The sequence below is a fragment of the Aulonocara sp. 'chitande type north' Nkhata Bay genome, linkage group LG9 (genome assembly GCF_057382095.1).
Source record: "Aulonocara sp. 'chitande type north' Nkhata Bay isolate Kocher_YH1m ecotype deep benthic linkage group LG9, A_spYH_male_GT1.1, whole genome shotgun sequence".
NCBI lineage: Eukaryota > Metazoa > Chordata > Actinopteri > Cichliformes > Cichlidae > Aulonocara > Aulonocara sp. 'chitande type north' Nkhata Bay.
This window is the reverse complement of record NC_141352.1, coordinates 2,474,169-2,492,200: the sequence shown is the minus strand read 5'-3', so window position 1 is coordinate 2,492,200 and position 18,032 is coordinate 2,474,169. Positions and strand designations below refer to the sequence as shown.

At 41.2% G+C, this 18,032-nt stretch overlaps 1 protein-coding gene across 2 annotated transcripts in view; it reads right to left on the bottom strand.

Annotated features, from left to right (window-relative positions):
• Positions 1–18,032, bottom strand: part of plppr4b (phospholipid phosphatase related 4b) — a 55,197-nt gene that overhangs the window by 8,801 nt on the left and 28,364 nt on the right. For both annotated transcript variants that reach the window (XM_086305332.1, XM_086305333.1), the window contains exons 2-4: positions 17,461–17,646; positions 10,053–10,182; positions 8,213–8,408 (exon numbers count right to left, since the gene is read on the bottom strand). In XM_086305332.1, coding sequence (XP_086161458.1) covers positions 8,213–8,408; positions 10,053–10,182; positions 17,461–17,646 — 512 coding nt within the window. The remainder of the gene's footprint in view (positions 1–8,212; positions 8,409–10,052; positions 10,183–17,460; positions 17,647–18,032) is intronic.

Genomic DNA, 18,032 nt, shown 5'->3' with positions numbered 1-18,032 from the left:
CAGTGGAGACAGCAACTAAGAAACACAGAGACATAAACCATAAGGCAGAGGACTAAGAACCGAGAGACACAGAGGGGAACCCAAACATGCAGACACAGACTTACACAGAACAGAGGGGACATAGAGAAACATGAAGGGCAAGGGATCGAAACAAGAAACCATAGAAACTCACACCAAGTACAATAATACAAAAATCACAAAGAACTAAGACGCTGGGTCAGGAGACCCAGGACCGTGACACCTCTGACTAATACGGCGGGGTCCCTGTTGGCTCGTAGCCGAAAACTAGCTTTACTTTGTTGTGTGGGTCAACTTTTCTTGACAGAGAGACGCGTTGAAAGGCTGCTCCAACGGAACTTATTGTTTCGGAGGAAAACACGAACACGGTGTACAGTCGAGTCTTAATAGCTTACTTACAGCTGGGCTCGTCAGGCACTCTTCTTGGCTGCAGTGGTTATTATTATATTTACATGCTTCCAGCTCCCGTTTTTCCTCGATGACAGCTCGTACCTTTCCACTCCCCTTTTTCTCCCTCCTCGCGCTCACAGACCCATAACGTGTATGGCAGTCCATTCTCCCTGCAGCACGGACTACACTGCCCATGATGCTACATTCTTTAGAGCTATGCTTGTAGCATTCTGCCTGTTAGCTTAGCACAACAACAACAACAACAACAACGACGAAAAGGCGCTCTCTCACCCAGGAAACACACAGTCACAGAGAGAGAGAGAGAGAGCGTCGCCCTGTAACCATGGCAACCGTAACTCTGCCTAGAACAACAGAACAACAGTCAAACAAACCCAAACAGTCCTGACCCGCGACAAAATGAAACAGGAAAGTACCGCAGTGTAATCCATTTATTTCAACAAAGTAACTGTATTCTGAATACCACCTTTTTAAACGGTAACTGTAACGGAATACAGTTACTCATATTTTGTATTTTAAATACGTAACGGCGGTACATGTATTCCGTTACTCCCCAACACTGGTGCTCTGCAACATTGCAGTCATATGTTTACTAATGAAACACATACAAGCATAGAGACAAGGCTTGCCTAAGGCTACTATTGTTGTAAACTGGCCTATATAAACAAAGCAGAACCAAATTAAGCTAGCGTTATAAACTGCAGAGTGCTACAGAAGGAAAGTGAATCTGTAGCTTTGTTTCTCACTCTGCTCCATCCATGACCTACTTATGACAGCTCCTGATATTAAAGCCTCATGCTAACTCCTGACTCTGCATATGTGCACATTGGTAAGTGTTGGTGCATTTATGGAAACATAGTTGCACAGTTGCAACATCTGTGGTGTCATGCAAATTGCATTAAGGGTTTGAAAACAGATAGCACAGCTTATGTCAGCACTAGAAGTGGGTCAACTCTAGTGCTGACATAACCATTATAATTATACCTGCAATAATCTCATTGTAACACAAGTGTTACAATGTATGTCAGTTTAAAACTGAGGTTTCAATACAAAACGTAATAAATAATACAAAAGACATGCATAATATTTAAAGCTGGAGTGCAATAATCATTTGAAGCCTCCTTTAAACCAGTCGTAGTAGTAGCGTCCAAAAAGCACCTCTTTGGCTCTTGGAACACATGCAGGAAGGAACAGACCACTGTCTCTCTCAGAGGGGGAGGAAGTCCAGTTGTAAACTTAGAACAACACATACAGCACATACACACAGTTGTGCTGCTTTAAAAGAAATTCTGTCAGATACAATCAGAATCAGAAAGGGTTTTATTGCCAAATGTTGAGCAGGTTTACAACATTAGGAAATTGCTGCGGTGCTTCAGTGCAAACATACTGTCATAAAAATATAAAAATAAGAATAAGAATTAAAAGTGCTAAGTGGATAGATATATACATGATATATACATGAGTGCAGGTGGTGATCAATATTAGAGAGGTTAAATGTTTGTAATGTTCATTCTGTAAAATCTGTCTATTCACCATCTCTTCAGAGAAACTTGTCTCTTCTGCTTCAGCTTTTGTATTTTCTTTCTAATTAACAATCAGAAAATGATACTTCAGCCTTAGGGGACATATACGAAGAAAACCATGGCATCTGAAAATAAAGTACCCGTTGAAAACACACAACATCCTAGAAATTGTGTGGTTGTTTTTTTTGTACATCTTTTGTACAAACAAGTATTTGTTCAAGTTACTTGATTACTGGTAATTGTAATCATGTTGATGACAAATTGATTTTTCCAGTTGGTTTTCCAATTTAAATTGTTTTTTTTCCCTTCTTGTATAATGACTAGGATATCATTTTTCTTGTCATTACTGCTCAGGGCAGTTCTCATGACATAAATGCTGCATTTTGGGGGGAGTTATTCTCTTCTATACCAACTGGTCAGTAAGAAGTAGTGAGCCTGTTTTGAAAATGTAAGGAGTAGAAAATATATATTTATGTAAAATGTAGGGAGCAAAAGGAAAAACGTTTGTGTTTATTGTTCAGTTCTACAAAGCAGATGTGACGAGACTGTGCGCCCTTGTAATGTGAGGCCTCCCACTGCTATGTGGTGTCTATAGCTCAGGAGGCAGAGCAGGTCGTCTGCCTTATTAGAAGGTTAGTGGTTGGTAGTTCAATCCCTGCATGCTCCAGTCTGCATACCAAATGTATTTGGCCAAGAAAATAACTACAAGTTGTTCTCTGGTGCATCCATCAGAGTATAAATCTTGCATAGAAAAAAGTGCTTGCATGAATGGGTGAATGAGGCAAAAAGTACTCAGGTGGAGTAGAAAAGCACTTTATAAGAACCAATCCATTTATGCAGTGATACCCCTCCTAACATCTAAAATACTTCTATTTTTTTATAGCTGCATCTTAAAGGACTATGGTTGTCACTAGAGATGGCACGATACCACTTTTTTATGTCCGATACCGATACCAATATCATAAATTTGGATATCTGCCGATACCGATATGAATCCGATATAGTGTTTTTTAATCAACAAAACTTTTTTTTTTTAAATATCTTGCTGCATTTTGTATAACTTCATACTCAAGTTTAAAACAACAACTACACTAAAGCTATTCTGTTATACCTGTATGCAAAAAAAATAAATTTCATAGTTCAGCAATACTGATCAATCTAATAAACTTAGACCTACACCATCCTCCCTATTCTGGTATTTTAAAGAGTACTTAGCGTAAATATTAAGCAACCTAACTAATAGGGTTCCAACTCCCAGCAACAACAAAAATAAATAAATAAAAAATAGGGAACCACCCCTCACGCTCCACCTCATGATGCTTAATCGACGTAATCAACCTTAATTTGATGCAGTGTGACAAAAAAATGCACAGAAATCAATTATTTTTCAAGAAATATTAAATAGATTCAACATCTTTCTTCAACAAAATTGCAGACTGCACAGATGGTACCTTCCCAAAGGAAAAAGTACTATAGCTTACTAGGGTATATATATTAGACTTAATAGTCACTATATACAGTAATTGACTTCTATTCCTTTTACATCAAATTAAAACTTTGGGTGTCAGATAATTATTTATTAAAAGCTCGACATTTTAAATGAGAATAAGAAAGAAAAGTATGTCTTTGTGCCCCCTTTTCCCAGTTAATGCCCTATCGGCCCCCCTGGCTAAACTTTGCTAGATCCGCCCCTGCACAGTTACCAGCCGTCAGCTACGTAGAAAAAGATCCTGGTGTAGAAAGTAATATTAAATAAATTCTAACAACAGCTTATCAAGCTTAAACGTGCTGCTGTTGTTCAGCCGCTGGTTTCCTCTTTCTGGTGCAAAGTGGACCAAAAACAAACAAGAGAGACGGACTCACGACAGAAAAGCCGATCAGCTGATCATTGATCAGTTTCATGATTGAAGTAGCAGCCGGAGAGCGAGAGGCAGTCGCTTGTTAAGCTTAACGTGGGAATGCTTTACAAACATTCAGAGATGGACTTACACACTTGCTTTACTTCTCTCGGGATAACTTTGTCGGAGATGAAATGCCGGGTTGCTAGCGAAGCTCCACATGCTATCCAGACCACCGACAGGTCCCGCATGCCACAGCCGCTCTATCACGTGATGCATACTGCTCCGACGTGCTAACGTTCTGAGGTGAGTTACGGCGTGTTGCAAGTTTTGCGAGGTGCTTTCGTGATATTTAATGGATCGGATTACATTTTTTATTTTTATCCAATATCCGATCCAGTAATTTAGGTCAGTATCGGACCGATACCGATACGTAATATCGGATCGGTCCATCTCTAGTTGTCACATTACTAGATATTTAAACTTCATGCCAATGTCTAGGAAAATACTTGATACAGAATACCATTTTTGATACCACAGGGAAGATTATTACCACATCCTGCAACAACAGAAGTTATTATTAATTAGATTGAATTAAAAAGTATTTAATAAAAAAATATGTCAACAATTTCATTGCAGGTTGTGAAGGTGAAATATATTCTAGAACAAGTTGAAATTATTTATTGCAGAAGAAGCACATTATGCAAATGGTAATAATGAATTTGTGTGGTATTACTTATGTTACAGTAAAGAGTGCATTGTGCATTCTTAAAGTCGTACATGTTGAATTGAACTGAGTATGTCGTCTGTTCAAAGCCTCTCCCAGTCAGTGCTGTTCTCCATGCTTGTCTCACTGTACATGATGTTATTAGCACTTTAAAGGTGATCATTTAGGACTCTAACAAGTTGATTTGTTTACATTTGGCTATCTTAATTTTTAAGTGAGATGTGCGTTTTGACTTTATATACTTTATGCATATAAGGCAACTGTTTCCTTTTGCAATATTTTTGTGTGACGTGTTTTTCTGTGTTTTAATAAAAGGGGAACAAAGCACATTTAAGTCAGCCTAAGATGATATTTGTTCATTTTCACATCGCCTTACTGAGGTAATGCGAAGTGAAACATGCTTCTTTTACTCCAAAGCACCGGAGCACTCAAAGCTTTACAGAACTTGCCTCATTCACCTATTAACACAAGCACTTTTTCTATGGGTATGGATAAGTATGGTATCGGAAATCATGACCAGAAAAGTCCAGGTTCCATCCATTTTAAGCATGTGAATTACAATGTCTTGTCTTACTTATATTGGAATAAGCATGTACAGATTCCAAAAAGAGGAGGTTGTATCTAATCTAATTTTTTGTCTTGTAATGATTAAACACAGAGTCAATACAGTACAAGTGTAGACAGGGCAGTCACTTGAGACTGTGAGACCAGACTGGCCAACCTGCGCGCTGCATGAATAGACTACAACAAAGCCTATGACTCAGTGCCTCACACATGGATCCTGTAATGCCTTGAACTGTACAAGATCAACAGGAAGGGCCTTCATCAGGAGGATTGGGAAGTGGCGAACAAACTCAGCCAGATCATTACCAAGACTGGCTACGGATACCAAGTATGGAATGGTGGATTCTGTTGTAGCAAATGCACTTAGCCAAGTAAATGGACAGGAACAATAATCTTCATATGAGACTTCAAAAAAAGGGTGTACAACACAAAAACCTGACATCAGAGCAAGATATATAATGGCTTCCCAAAAACTTTTCATTTTCTAGCTAAACCTGAGTACATTCCATCTCTACTGCAAAGGATTCTGGGGAATGCAGTTTTCACAACCTTTCACTACCTCACTGACCGCTCACAGTATGTGAGAACTCAGGGCTGTGTGTCGGACAGGGTCGTCTGCAGTACGGGGCCCCACAGGGAACGGTTCTGGCTCCGTTCCTCTTCACCATCTACACTGCAGACTTCTCTCACAACTCCACCCAGTGCTTCCTGCAGAAGTTCTCTGATGACTCTGCAATAGTTGGCCTCATCACTGATGAAAACTGACCCATGGCCTTGTGGACTGGTGTCAGCAGAACTACCTCCAGATCAACACTAGAAAAACCAAGGAGCTGGTGGTAGACTTCCACAGGCACAAACATCTTCCACTGCAACCACTGAACATACAAGGTACATTGAGACTGTGGACAGCTACAGGTACCTTGGTGTTGATCTCACCTAAACTTACAAATTATCATACCATTTTTAAACAAAACAAATTTTTTTTTATTATTTTATCATCACTCATTCTTACAGACAAATATCGTCCAAAGCAACAATATTTTAAGGTCCATATCAGGTTAAAACTTTAATATTTCGGCATTACGTTCAGCCATCTTGGATGGACTTCCTCTATTTTTCTTTTTCCAAAGCACTTAAAACAATATTACACATCAGCCACAAGAGGGAGCTCTAGTGCAGTGTGCAAAACTGTATAATCCAGCGTAACTTCTAAAAGGCAGAACATGGTACATTGTTAAAAAAAAAGAATGCACCGGCCAACTCAGCAACACCAAAAGACCATGATGACCACACAACATGACCTACTCAGTCAAGAAAAATCTTTGGGTAGGGGAAATCAAGATTAACTTGTACTAGAAGGATGGTAAGAGAAAGGTATAGAGATGGAAAAGAACACTCATGATCTGAAGTATATCACAGCATTATTGCATGGGCATGTATGGTACAAGGTGGAACTGTTTCAGTAATGTTTCTTGCTGATGTGACTGCTGATAGAAGTAGCAGAATGAGTTGTGAAGTGTACAGGCTCGTACTTTCTTCTCAGTTTCAGTCTTATTCATATTGCAAAAACAGCTCAAGAGTTTCTTAAGGCAAAGAAAGTCATTCACCTGATCATAATTCAAACAAGCATGAAGATAAATCACAGGAAACACAGTATCGTGTGATATTTGTAGCTGGTCATTTAAGGTGGTCATTGGTGGGGCGATCGTGGCTCAAGTGTTGGGAGGTCGCCTTGTAATCGGAAGGTTGCCGGTTCGAGCCCCGGCTTGGACAGTCTCGGTCGTTGTGTCCTTGGGCAAGACACTTCACCCGGTGCCTACTGGTGGTGGTCAGCTACTACAATGTAGCTGCCATCACTGATGGGTGGATGACTGGATGTGTAAAGTGCCATGGGGTCCTTAGGGCTAGTAAAAGTGCTACACAAATACAGGCCATTGACTCTAAAGGTGTTTTATCCAGATCTAAAAAACAATCCATATTTAAAAGCTTTACTTTGAACATTTGATTTTGGAATATGTGACATGTATTGAAATGGCGATACATCTAAACAATTTGTGCAAAACTTGTGTTAAATCCTTTGATTTAAATCACAAGTCCACATTGTTGATGTAAAAGAGCCAAATGACAAAAGTCTTTCAGAGTGGTGACTTTGCCTGTGTTGCTATTAGCGCAGCAGAAATGAAATCCAAACTGAATTTTCATTTGACTTATCTGTGTTTTCCCCTTTGTTCTTTTTTCCTGTTTTCATTAATGTCATGTGTTTGAATTCACTTGTTTCATACACTCTCTCCCTCCCTGGTGTGTAATTAGGCTGTTTTCCTTCCCTCATTCTCTTTAACGAGAGAATGTCTCTTTCTGGCTCTTTCTGGCTCCCTGATCATCTTCCTCTCTCCAGTAGTTTGTTTCTTCTTCTAATGACCTACTTAGTTGCTTCGTGCTTTTCCTGGCATCATTGTCCAGCTTCTGAAGAAGCGTCATCATCCTTCCAGCATACTTTTGCAGAATTGATGATGCATGCAATTGAGTTATTCCCTATAATTTTCTTATAACGGTATTATTGTTGTAATTTGTTGTCATTATCTGTCTTGATGCATGCTCAGTCATCCAGGTAAGTAAGTCATTTTGGGATTGACACTGTTATTATTGTCATTGTTGGTCGTAGTTATTGATTGGGATTATTGGTGGTGATGTTTGGCTTGAACTATAATTATTATTATTGTCATAATTCTCTCCTAATTTGCATTAAACCTGGACTGAATAAAATTAACACCCTCACATTCACTGCACACATTCACAGTCCTGCTGGTATTATTTTTCTTACCAACTCTGTCTTGTCTGTAAGTTTTCCAATCTATCCCTGCTCTGTTCTTTATGTGATATACTTCATAATAATATTAAAAAGAAAAAGCCTTTTTTTCTCTGTTTTATAAGACAATTGTCTTATATTCCCCTCTAAGAGTGCTAATGTACTTTATAGCTAGTGATATAAAGCATCACAAAGAATCACGTTAAATGATTTTTCTTGACTACAAAACTGATCCACTCTTAATTTGTGTGTCGTTTGCGTGAAAGTGTTCAGAATCCAAGTCTTTCAGTGTAAAGTGGAGCATATCGAGTGTTTTTTCTTTCCTTACCTGCCCTGGTTGATTGCTGCAGGGTCACTCCCTGAGCAAATATCTTCCATTATGTATGGGTTCTGTTCACAGCTGACATTTAGGGTGGTGTAATTGGGTTTACACACAGTTAGGAAATATGGTGTTGGGTATCCAGTCATCAGTTGGAGGACGTCTGTGATGAGGGCCGTGGCACAAAGACCGAACGCATGAACTCCTGAGGATAGATGGTGAGATATGTGCTTACCAAGAGGAAAAAGAGTGAGAATATCAGATTTTACAATGTTTAGTTTAAATTGTATGGTTGTATTATTTAGACAAAATAATGTATCGCGGTATAGTCTGACGCTGGATCACTTCACAATCCAGTCCAGTTTAACTCAGCTCAGTTTTTCAATGGTTGCTCTCAACGCCGCACGAATTGTCCAACAATTAATAATAGCAAAAATGAAGGAGGGTAAAATGACGATGAATAATAAATTAACTACACAATTGAGGCTGCAGTCGACAAACAACTTTGCCATAAAATTACCGTGAAGTGTTGTATTATGTATTATATTTTCTTTGTGTGAGTGAGAGAGTATTTATGTGGCCGTGTCATGGATCGCTGTGTGGCAGGCACGAGGAGGACCCAAAATGCAAAACTCACAGACACGGGGATGAACTCAAAAATTACAGCTTTAATGCTGGAGAGGCAGAACGTAGGAAATACAAAACTAAACTGGGAAAACTAAATACAAAGCTCGCCAAGAAACACAGGGAAGAACACACACAACATGAGGGAAAACGCGACACAGAACTGAGGGAGACGCAGACATAAATACACAGAGGGTTAACGAGGGAAGTGGGAGCACACGGGGAACACAGGTGACACTGATAATAATCACGGGACATGGCAGGAGTGAACACAACACTGACGGTAGAGGTGAAACAGGAAGTACAGAGGTTCAGACAGGAGGAGAGAGAGCACGGGGAGAACACCAACATAACGGGCAGGGGAGACACGGAATAAACACGAAAGGGGACGAGGGCTCATGAATACACAGAGGGGCACACAGGGGGTGAGAGTCACAAAGGGAAAGCACTCAGGGAACAACACAACAGGGCAACTCAGGAAACAGAACCTAAACAGGGAACAAAATACAAACATACAAGAAAACTAAGAACACTGGGCCAACATGGCCCAGGACCATGACAGGCCGGATTTATTAAGTGAAGCAAATAGTGTGACACTGCAATGTGGATGATGTGCTAATTTATAAAGTGGATGCATTTGGATGATTTACCATTTGGATGATTTACCATGTAGTAATGACCAAACCAAAAATGGTTTAAAAACAAAGTTTGTGTTTGTTACTTTTGGGTAATGCTGGAATTATATGATTTTGGTTTAGCACTGTGGATGAATGCATCGTCTTTAGAGACTGAATCAGTTTTAATATCCAATGCTAATAAAGCAAAACCAAAACGAAAAGCATGAATCCATTGAGATAATAGTAATTTTACTGTTAGCAGATAAAATGCACACATAGAGGTGGCTGTGGCTCAGAGAGGGTAGAGCAGGTCTGCTAATCAGAGGTTTGATGGTTTGATTCCTTGCTGCTCCACTCGGAATGCCCAAGTACCCTTGGGCACCTCCCAATGTATCGAGAGTGTGCGTAAAATAATTATAAAGCACTTGATGGCATAGAATAAAAAAACGGCATGTATATGAATAAATTGGGGAGTCTTGTAAAATTCCCATTTTGAGCTCCCATAAGGAAAAAAGTGTCACCACAAAGGTACTAGAATTCTTAACTGGCTACCATGGACTGCCTTTATGTGACATGAGTAAGTGTGCAGTTTAAAAAAATCAACCTACCAACAAATCGGACGGCTCTGCGTATGAAGGAATTGAAGTTGCAGCCAGCTGCGTTGATGTTAGCCTCACCGCCACCGCCGAGCTTTCTCCGAGACAGACAGCAAAACAGGATGGCCTCTCCAATCATTATCTGTCAACACAACAACTCACCTGTTACGTCTGCTCACAGAGGAGGAGACACTCAGAAAATTCAGACTATAAATCTCTGCCAAAGTGGTTCTGACATAATCAGCCAGTTTGAGAACATGAACAGGAACTGGCTGCTTTATGTGAGCAATGTGCCACAGCTTGTTCTTTGGATTCCACTCAAAGCTCTCGGATAAACCCAGCCACGTAGCTAACACACAAATGCACTCTGCATGGGATTACACATCTTTGCAGAACCAGAAGGATGGAAAAAATAAATATTTAGAGATTATTTAGCATTGGACAGGTGCAAAAGGGAGAGGGAGAGGGGGGCTCCAGTGATGTGCATATTATCAAAACTGACCCTGGACACATGACCCACCCTAAACCAGAGAGAAATGTACACCACATTTTTCTCTTGCAAATTTTTCATACGGGAATTTATGTTTGCAAAGTTTAATTACTTTCCAAGGTGTTTTAAGTTTTATGCTTTTTACAGTGATGATATCTAAAAGTCTATAAAACTTACTGTGAAAGTAACCAACACGTCCAAAGACTCAGAGATGCATAGAAGTAAATTATCCAAATAGGGCTGGGCAAAATGATTATTTTCCTAATCGATGAATCTAGCGATTAATTTTTCGATGCATCGATTAATGTAACGATTCATTTTTCAATCCGATTCGATTTCGATTCGATTAACGATTTTTTCCCCCATTATTTGACTTGTATAGCAATTTCACATTTACTAATTTATGTATATAAATGAAAAACACAAATTTATTCATTTGAAGACCTTTTAATAAAAAAAAATTCAAAATAAAGTTGTAGAGGTCGTACAATCAATACAATAGAGATAGCATTTAACAAGAAATGAAATGTGCAAACATATATAAAATTAAGGAAAAGTTAACAAAACATTTCAAATAAATAGCAACAATGGTGTCTTTAAACAAACAAAATGTAACATTCACTTTGCTTTCTGCCAAAAAGTGCTCTTCATTCACAAAACAAAATCCACAATAACATTGTACTACAATCTTCTGTTTTAAACAAAAAATTAAATGTTTTGCAAAACAAATATAACAAAGGAAATCATAGCAAAAAATTAATAATATACAAACAGCAGAAATGGCGTCTTTGAACAAATAATGAAATTACCCCTAAGTAGGACTCTGTGACCAGACTTGTCCAAGCATCAGTGGTAAGGGAGATTTTGGATGTTTTGGAGGCTTTTTTTTTTAGTTCATTCCTTAGTTTCTCCACTGAAGTTTCATACTTTCTCTCCATCATGCTTGTAAAATGACGCTTAGACGGCAGAGTGTAACCTGGCTGGAAAGTGGTCAGCATTTCTTTCAATCCCTCACCCACAGCAAGTGGTCTCTTGTCTTTTAAAATCATAGCTAAGACGCTCTCAGTAAGTACAGCCACCCCCTGGGGGGTGCATGGTGTACTTCTTCTCTGACAGTAGTCCTCCAGACTTTTCTGTTTATTCCTGAAATCATAAATCACACACAGCAAACAGATGAATTCGAATAATTACAAAATAATCATATGGAAAGCATAATATCAAAATAATTTGATAAGGATCTGGTTGAGATAGATATATACACACATACTGTTATGCCATGTGCTTTCATAGCATAACAGTAAGAGGTTAATGATAATCCCCAATGTTGAACATATGATATGCAGTAATCATGATGGCTGGAAAAGATAACGTTTAAACACCCAGGGCTGATGGCACCTTTACTGGTGCACTGCTTTCTAGTCATTAGATGGCATAACTTTGACCTATAAGATCAAGCTGGAGAAGCATTATGTATAAAAACAGCGTTCAAATAGGATGAAACACATTAAATTTGACAAATCAAGAGTTCATTGTCATTTTGCTTTTGCAAGCACTTTAACAATGTTGTAACAGTGTCCACGACGGCTACGTTTAGCAGGTGGTGCATTATCCTTGTTAACATTTCTCCTGCGGCCAATTCGCTGTCTCACATTTTTGTCTTTCGCCGATTCTGATAATCAGCCTGCGTGCATTCAGACTCATTTCGCCAGCATGGGCCACAAACCAAAAAAACAATAACAACAGCAACTGCTATATGTTACTGCTCAGCAGCTTAAATGAGTTTTGCATTTACGGAGGTTGGGTGTTTATCTCTGTGTCTATGAGTGAGTGTACGTCTACGTGGGGGGGTCTGGATGAATTAACGGGTAAAAACTAGCGTTAGTAAAAAAGTTGAAAACTTACGGTGGTTTGTCCTTTGCAGAAGCTGCTCCTGGATGCAGTCGTTTCAGGTGCTGGTGCATAGCCGTCGTGCTTTTATGATAGGCTATTTCCACCTTACAAAGTCGGCAAATGACTGAATCACTTCCTTTTCTGTTAAAATATCCCCATACTGTAGAACTGCGTGTTCGGGTGGAGTGATTTAAGTTGACTGCAACTGCCTCACTCATGATTCCGCTACTCGCTGCTGCCATGTCTTTTTTTGAAAGTGACGACGCATCGACGCAGATTTTTTTACGTCGACGTATTTTTTGCGTCGACGTAATCGATTACGTCGACGCGTTGTCCCAGCCCTATATCCAAACCAGGTTTCTACATCAGATTTACACGACTGTGTCTAAATATTATGGCACTGATATTTATATACGGAACTTTTCTACACTTACTGGCAATTCAGTCATTTTACACTATAAGCTGCACTCACCCATTCAAACACATTCATTCAATACTTTATATTACACACTTTACACCACTTATTGTACCAATATTTATGTAAAAAAAGCATGTTGTATTTTTTTCACTCGATATGACAGCAGTTATTAGTGTCGAGTGTGAAGCAGCGGGAATGAGGATCAGCACCTCCAAATCTGAGGCCATGGTTCTCAGCCGGAAAAAGGTGGAGTGCCCACTCCGGGTTGGGGATGAGTTCCTGCCCCAAGTGGAGGAGTTCAAGTATCTTGGGGTCTTGTTCGCGAGTGATAGGAGAAGTGAGCTGGAGATCGACAGACGAACTGGTGCTGCGGCCGCAGTGATGTGGACGCTGCACCGGTCTGTCATGGTGAAGAAAGAGCTGAGTGTAAAAGCGAAGCTCTCAATTTACCGGTCGATCTACGTCCCTACCCTCACCTATGGCCACGAGCTGTGGGTAATGACGAGAACGAGATCGCGGAAACAAGCGGTGTAAATGAGCTTTCTTCGAAGGGTGGCTGGCCTCTCCCTTAGAGATAGGGTGAGAAGTTCAGCCATCCGGGAGGGGCTCAGAGTAGAGCCGCTGCTCCTCTACATCGAAAGGAGCCAGCTGAGGTGGTTCAGGCATCTGACAAGGATGCCTCCTGGGCGCCTCCTGGGTGAGGTGTTCCGGGCATGTCCCACTGGGAGGAGGCCCCAGGGCAGACCCAGGACACGCTGGAAAGCTTATATCTCTTGGCTGGCCTGGGAACGCCTTGGTGTTCCCCCGGATAAGCTGGAGGAGGTGGCTGGGAAGAGGGAAGTCTGGGCTTCCCTGCTAGGCTGCTGCCCCCGTGACCCGGCCCCGGATAAAGCGGAAGAAGATGGATGGATAGATGGATGGATGGATGGAGAAACTTTGAAGCCACTTTGAAGCCAAGGATTTTCTGGTAGTGGACAGAATTCAGAACAATGCTGACTCTGCATTCACTAATGCTATCTACCGCCTGACTACCGAGGACAGTGACGTCATCAGCGAGAGACCGGTGACCAGCATCGCGGAGCATGACGTCCGAGCGGCATTGAGGAGAGTGAACACAAGGAAAGCGGCGGGGCCAGACGGCATCACCGGCCGTCTGCTGCGCTGCTGTGCTGACCAGCTAGCAGGTGTGTTCACTTACATCTTCAACGAGTCCCTGGCGAAGTCTGTGGTCCCCACATGCTTCAAAAGATCCACCATCATCCCTGTGCCCAAGAACAGCAAACCCTCATCCCTGAACGATTACCGGCCAGTTGCACTGACCTCGGTAGTAATGAAGGTGTTTGAGAGGCTGCTGAAGAACATCATCTCCTCCTCCATCCCAGACACCACAGATCCGCTGCAGTTCGCCTACAGATCCAACAGATCCACAGAGGATGCCATCGCCCACGTCCTACACACCACTCTCAGCCACGTGGACAAGAAACAGGGTAACTATGTGAGAATGCTATTTGTTGATTACAGTTCAGCGTTTAACACAATAGTGCTCTGCAGACTGTTCACAAAGCTGAGGGATCTGGGACTTAACAGCCGTCTGTGTGCATGGGTGTTGGACTTCCTCACTGGCAGAACTCAGGTGGTGAGGGTGGATAGATGCGTCTCTAACAGCATCACCATCAACACAGGAGCACCTCAGGGATGTGTCCTCTCGCCACTGCTCTACTCCCTCTACACTTCAGACTGTGTGGCCACCCACGGCTCCAACACCCTTGTGAAGTTTGCTGACGACACAGTGGTGTTGGGTGCCATCTCCAACAACGATGAGGCGGCCTACATGGATGAAGTGAAGAATCTGGCATCATGGTGCCAGGACAACCACCTCCAGCTGAACGTCAGCAAGACCAAGGAGCTGGTGGTGGACTTCAGAAGGAGTCAGCACAGAGACTACAAGCCCATTATCATCAATGGAGCTCCAGTGGAGAGGGTGCAGTCCTTCAAGTATCTTGGTGTCCACATCTCCTCAGACCTGACATGGGCTGCCCACATTCAGGTCCAGACCAAAAAGGCTAGGCAGCGCCTGTATCACCTACGACAACTGAGGAAGTTCAGGGTCTCTCCAAAGATCCTCAGGATTTTCTATACAGGCGCTGTGGAGAGCATCCTCACACAGAACATGACATCGTGGTTTGGGAACAGCTGTGTGAAGGACCAAAAAGCTCTCCAGAGAGTGATCCGTACAGCAGAACGCTGCTGCAGGATTGCTCTCCCCCCGCTTCAGGACACCTACACCAGGAGATGCCGGACTAGAGCAGCGCAGATACTGAAGGACCCGTCCCATCCAGGCAACAAACTGTTCCAACTTCTGCAATCTGGTAGAAGGTTCAGCATCATCCGGGTAAGGACAGAGAGACTCAAGAGGAGCTTCTATCCCCAAGCCATCCGTGCCCTAAACACACACACCCGCCCTCTCACATCATCTATAATTGACTGAGACAGGACTCTCCCAGACACTAAACCAAGGAACAATGTACATTTCAAATTCCTTTAATTTTAAATATGTTTATATTGTCTATCCTGTAAAATAGTCAGATTGTCTATTCTTATTTAATTCACTTAATGCACAGAATTCACCTGCTTGCTGCTACTACTGCACATTCACCTAATGTATATACTATATATATAATGTTCTTCCTCTACCCCCCCCCCCCCCCCCTTTTTGCACATGTCGAGGAGCGTGTCAGGCTACATTTCACTCTGTGTTATACTTGTTTAACTATGCATGTGACAAATAAAGAACCTTGAGCCTTGAACCTTGAACTCCAATGAACTCAGTGAAGATCTAAGAAGAAAACTTGTAGAATCAAAGTTGGTAAGGTTTCCTGGACCATTTCCAAATAATGTAATTTCAGCTGTTCACAGGCACCCACTAGAGTACGCTGGGCCCTCAGGCCCCCCTCATGAAGTCAGTTTCTGATTCCTTGATCAGAGACAATTTAACATTGTCCTGGGGGTTGTCTCATTGTTGCCACTCTAGCACACATGTTAATTCATGCCTGTTAATTTCATCAACACTTCTGCTACTTAACTGAGGTTTAACTGACATGATCCTTCCTTAAATCTGTTTGAGCATTTTATTATTAGCAGCTTTTACAGCTCTTTATTGATATATTATGTGTTCGAGTTCTGTATTATTTTTTTTTCTGTTAATAATTTTATTCTGCATTTCCCTGAACTTCTTGTTGTCTTAAGATGATTTTTTATTGTATTGTTATTTGTGACTTTAGTTCTTAGTTTTCTGTGACTTCAGCTTTGTTAGATGTCCTCACCCTGTTTTTGGTCATGGTCCCTCATGACATTCTCTTTTTCCTTGTGTCCTTGTTCTTGTTTGTATGTGTTTGTGGGCGGGACTCATCACAGGTTCCCGTCTGTGGCCGAACACACCTGCTCCAATCACCCACCTAATGATCTAATTAAGAAGCCACTACTTAAAGTAGCTGCTGAGACTTTGTATTCACTGGATCATCGAGCTAATCGGTTAGTTAAAACCGTGCTCCTGCTACTCCAGAGCCTCCGGGCTAGAACCAGCAGACTGAGAGACAGCTTCGTCCATCAGGCTGTCAGGAAGCTGAAGTCTCGCCCTGCTCCGTCCCTCTCGACTCTCACACACATGAACTCCAGACCTGTATCCAGCTCCTCCCTCCGAATCCAACACCGCCCTTTCACTGACTGCCCCACCCCCACTTCCACATGAACTCTGACACTAGTTGGTGTTTTTATCAGGTAGTATTCATTGCATTTTCCAATCGCACCTGTATGCAATCTTAACTTATATTATTGCATTACTGGAATAATCTTCCAGTTGATATTCCCGTGTCTGAATTCATTCAATCTTTTAAATTACGATCAATAACTTATTTATTTAACTTAGCACTGCCGAGTAATTAGCGCTCTGTTTCATCTGGTAGTGTATTTTGCACTTCCTTAAGTGATTTCAATTTTATGTAATTTTAATTTAGTTTCCTACTATTGTATTATTGAGAAGCACTTTGATGTACCTCTGGTCTTTGTGCTACATAAATAAAGTTGTATTGTATTGTAACTGTCGTACATACAGTGGCTTGCAAAAGTATTTCGCCCCCTTGAACTTTCCCACATTTTGTCACATTACAGCCACAAACATGAATCAATTTTATTGGAATTCCACGTGAAAGACCAACACAAAGTGGTGCACACGTGAGAAGTGGAACGAAAATCATACGATTCCAAGCATGTTTTACAAATAAATAACTGCAAAGGTAACTGTAAATAACTTCACTGTAAATAAATGCACTGAGCTGTAATCTCCCGAGTCCTGCACTTGAGTTGTCCAGGTCTGGAGTCTCACTGCCTGTTAGCTTTGACAGTTTTCTCAGAGCTTTTCTGGTAATTTGATTTGTGATAAAGATGACGGACACCCAGAGGAAAAAATGCAGATCTCTTCCCCTTCTTTCTAATTTACATTTTACAATGGTTGTGTGTTTATACTATAAAATCTAAGACTAGAGCACCTCCATAATGACTGCTAAAGGCTATTTTGCACTGTTTCAAGACTTAAAATAAGGCTGTTGTCAAGTGTGAAGCCTTACTGTGATGGCAGGTCCAGCAAAGGCCAGGCTGAGCAACATCAGGAAGGGGATGACCTCGTGGTTAGGGTCAATGTAGGGCAGGCTTAGGCTGCGGTCATGACAGTTGAAGCCAGACTTCACTGGCTTGAACACATCCGTCCACTCCAGGAAGTACAGACTCACCACAGATGAGACCAGGATGGGCAGCTACACACAGACACAACATCAGCAGACAGAGAAAATGAGGCGTTAGTTCAAAGTCATAAACAGCAAGAGCTTCAGCAGATTGCCACTGAATAGCTAAACAGCCAGTCAAAGCTGCAAATGCCCATATGAACCCGTGGGTCAATGAGCACATTAACATTTCATTTCATAATAAGAACAACAACATAGAAAGGTCAGGATGGATGGACGGTTATGCAAGATGGCACGTGGACTTAATTCCTCTTATTAATTACATCCCAACAAACAAAATGACAACCAGGTCTTAAGACAACATTAATTATAACATGTTCAGTTCAATCCCAACTATAAAATAAGGTCAGAGTTATAAATGTGGTATTTACTTTTTCAATTCAGCAAATGGAAGTACT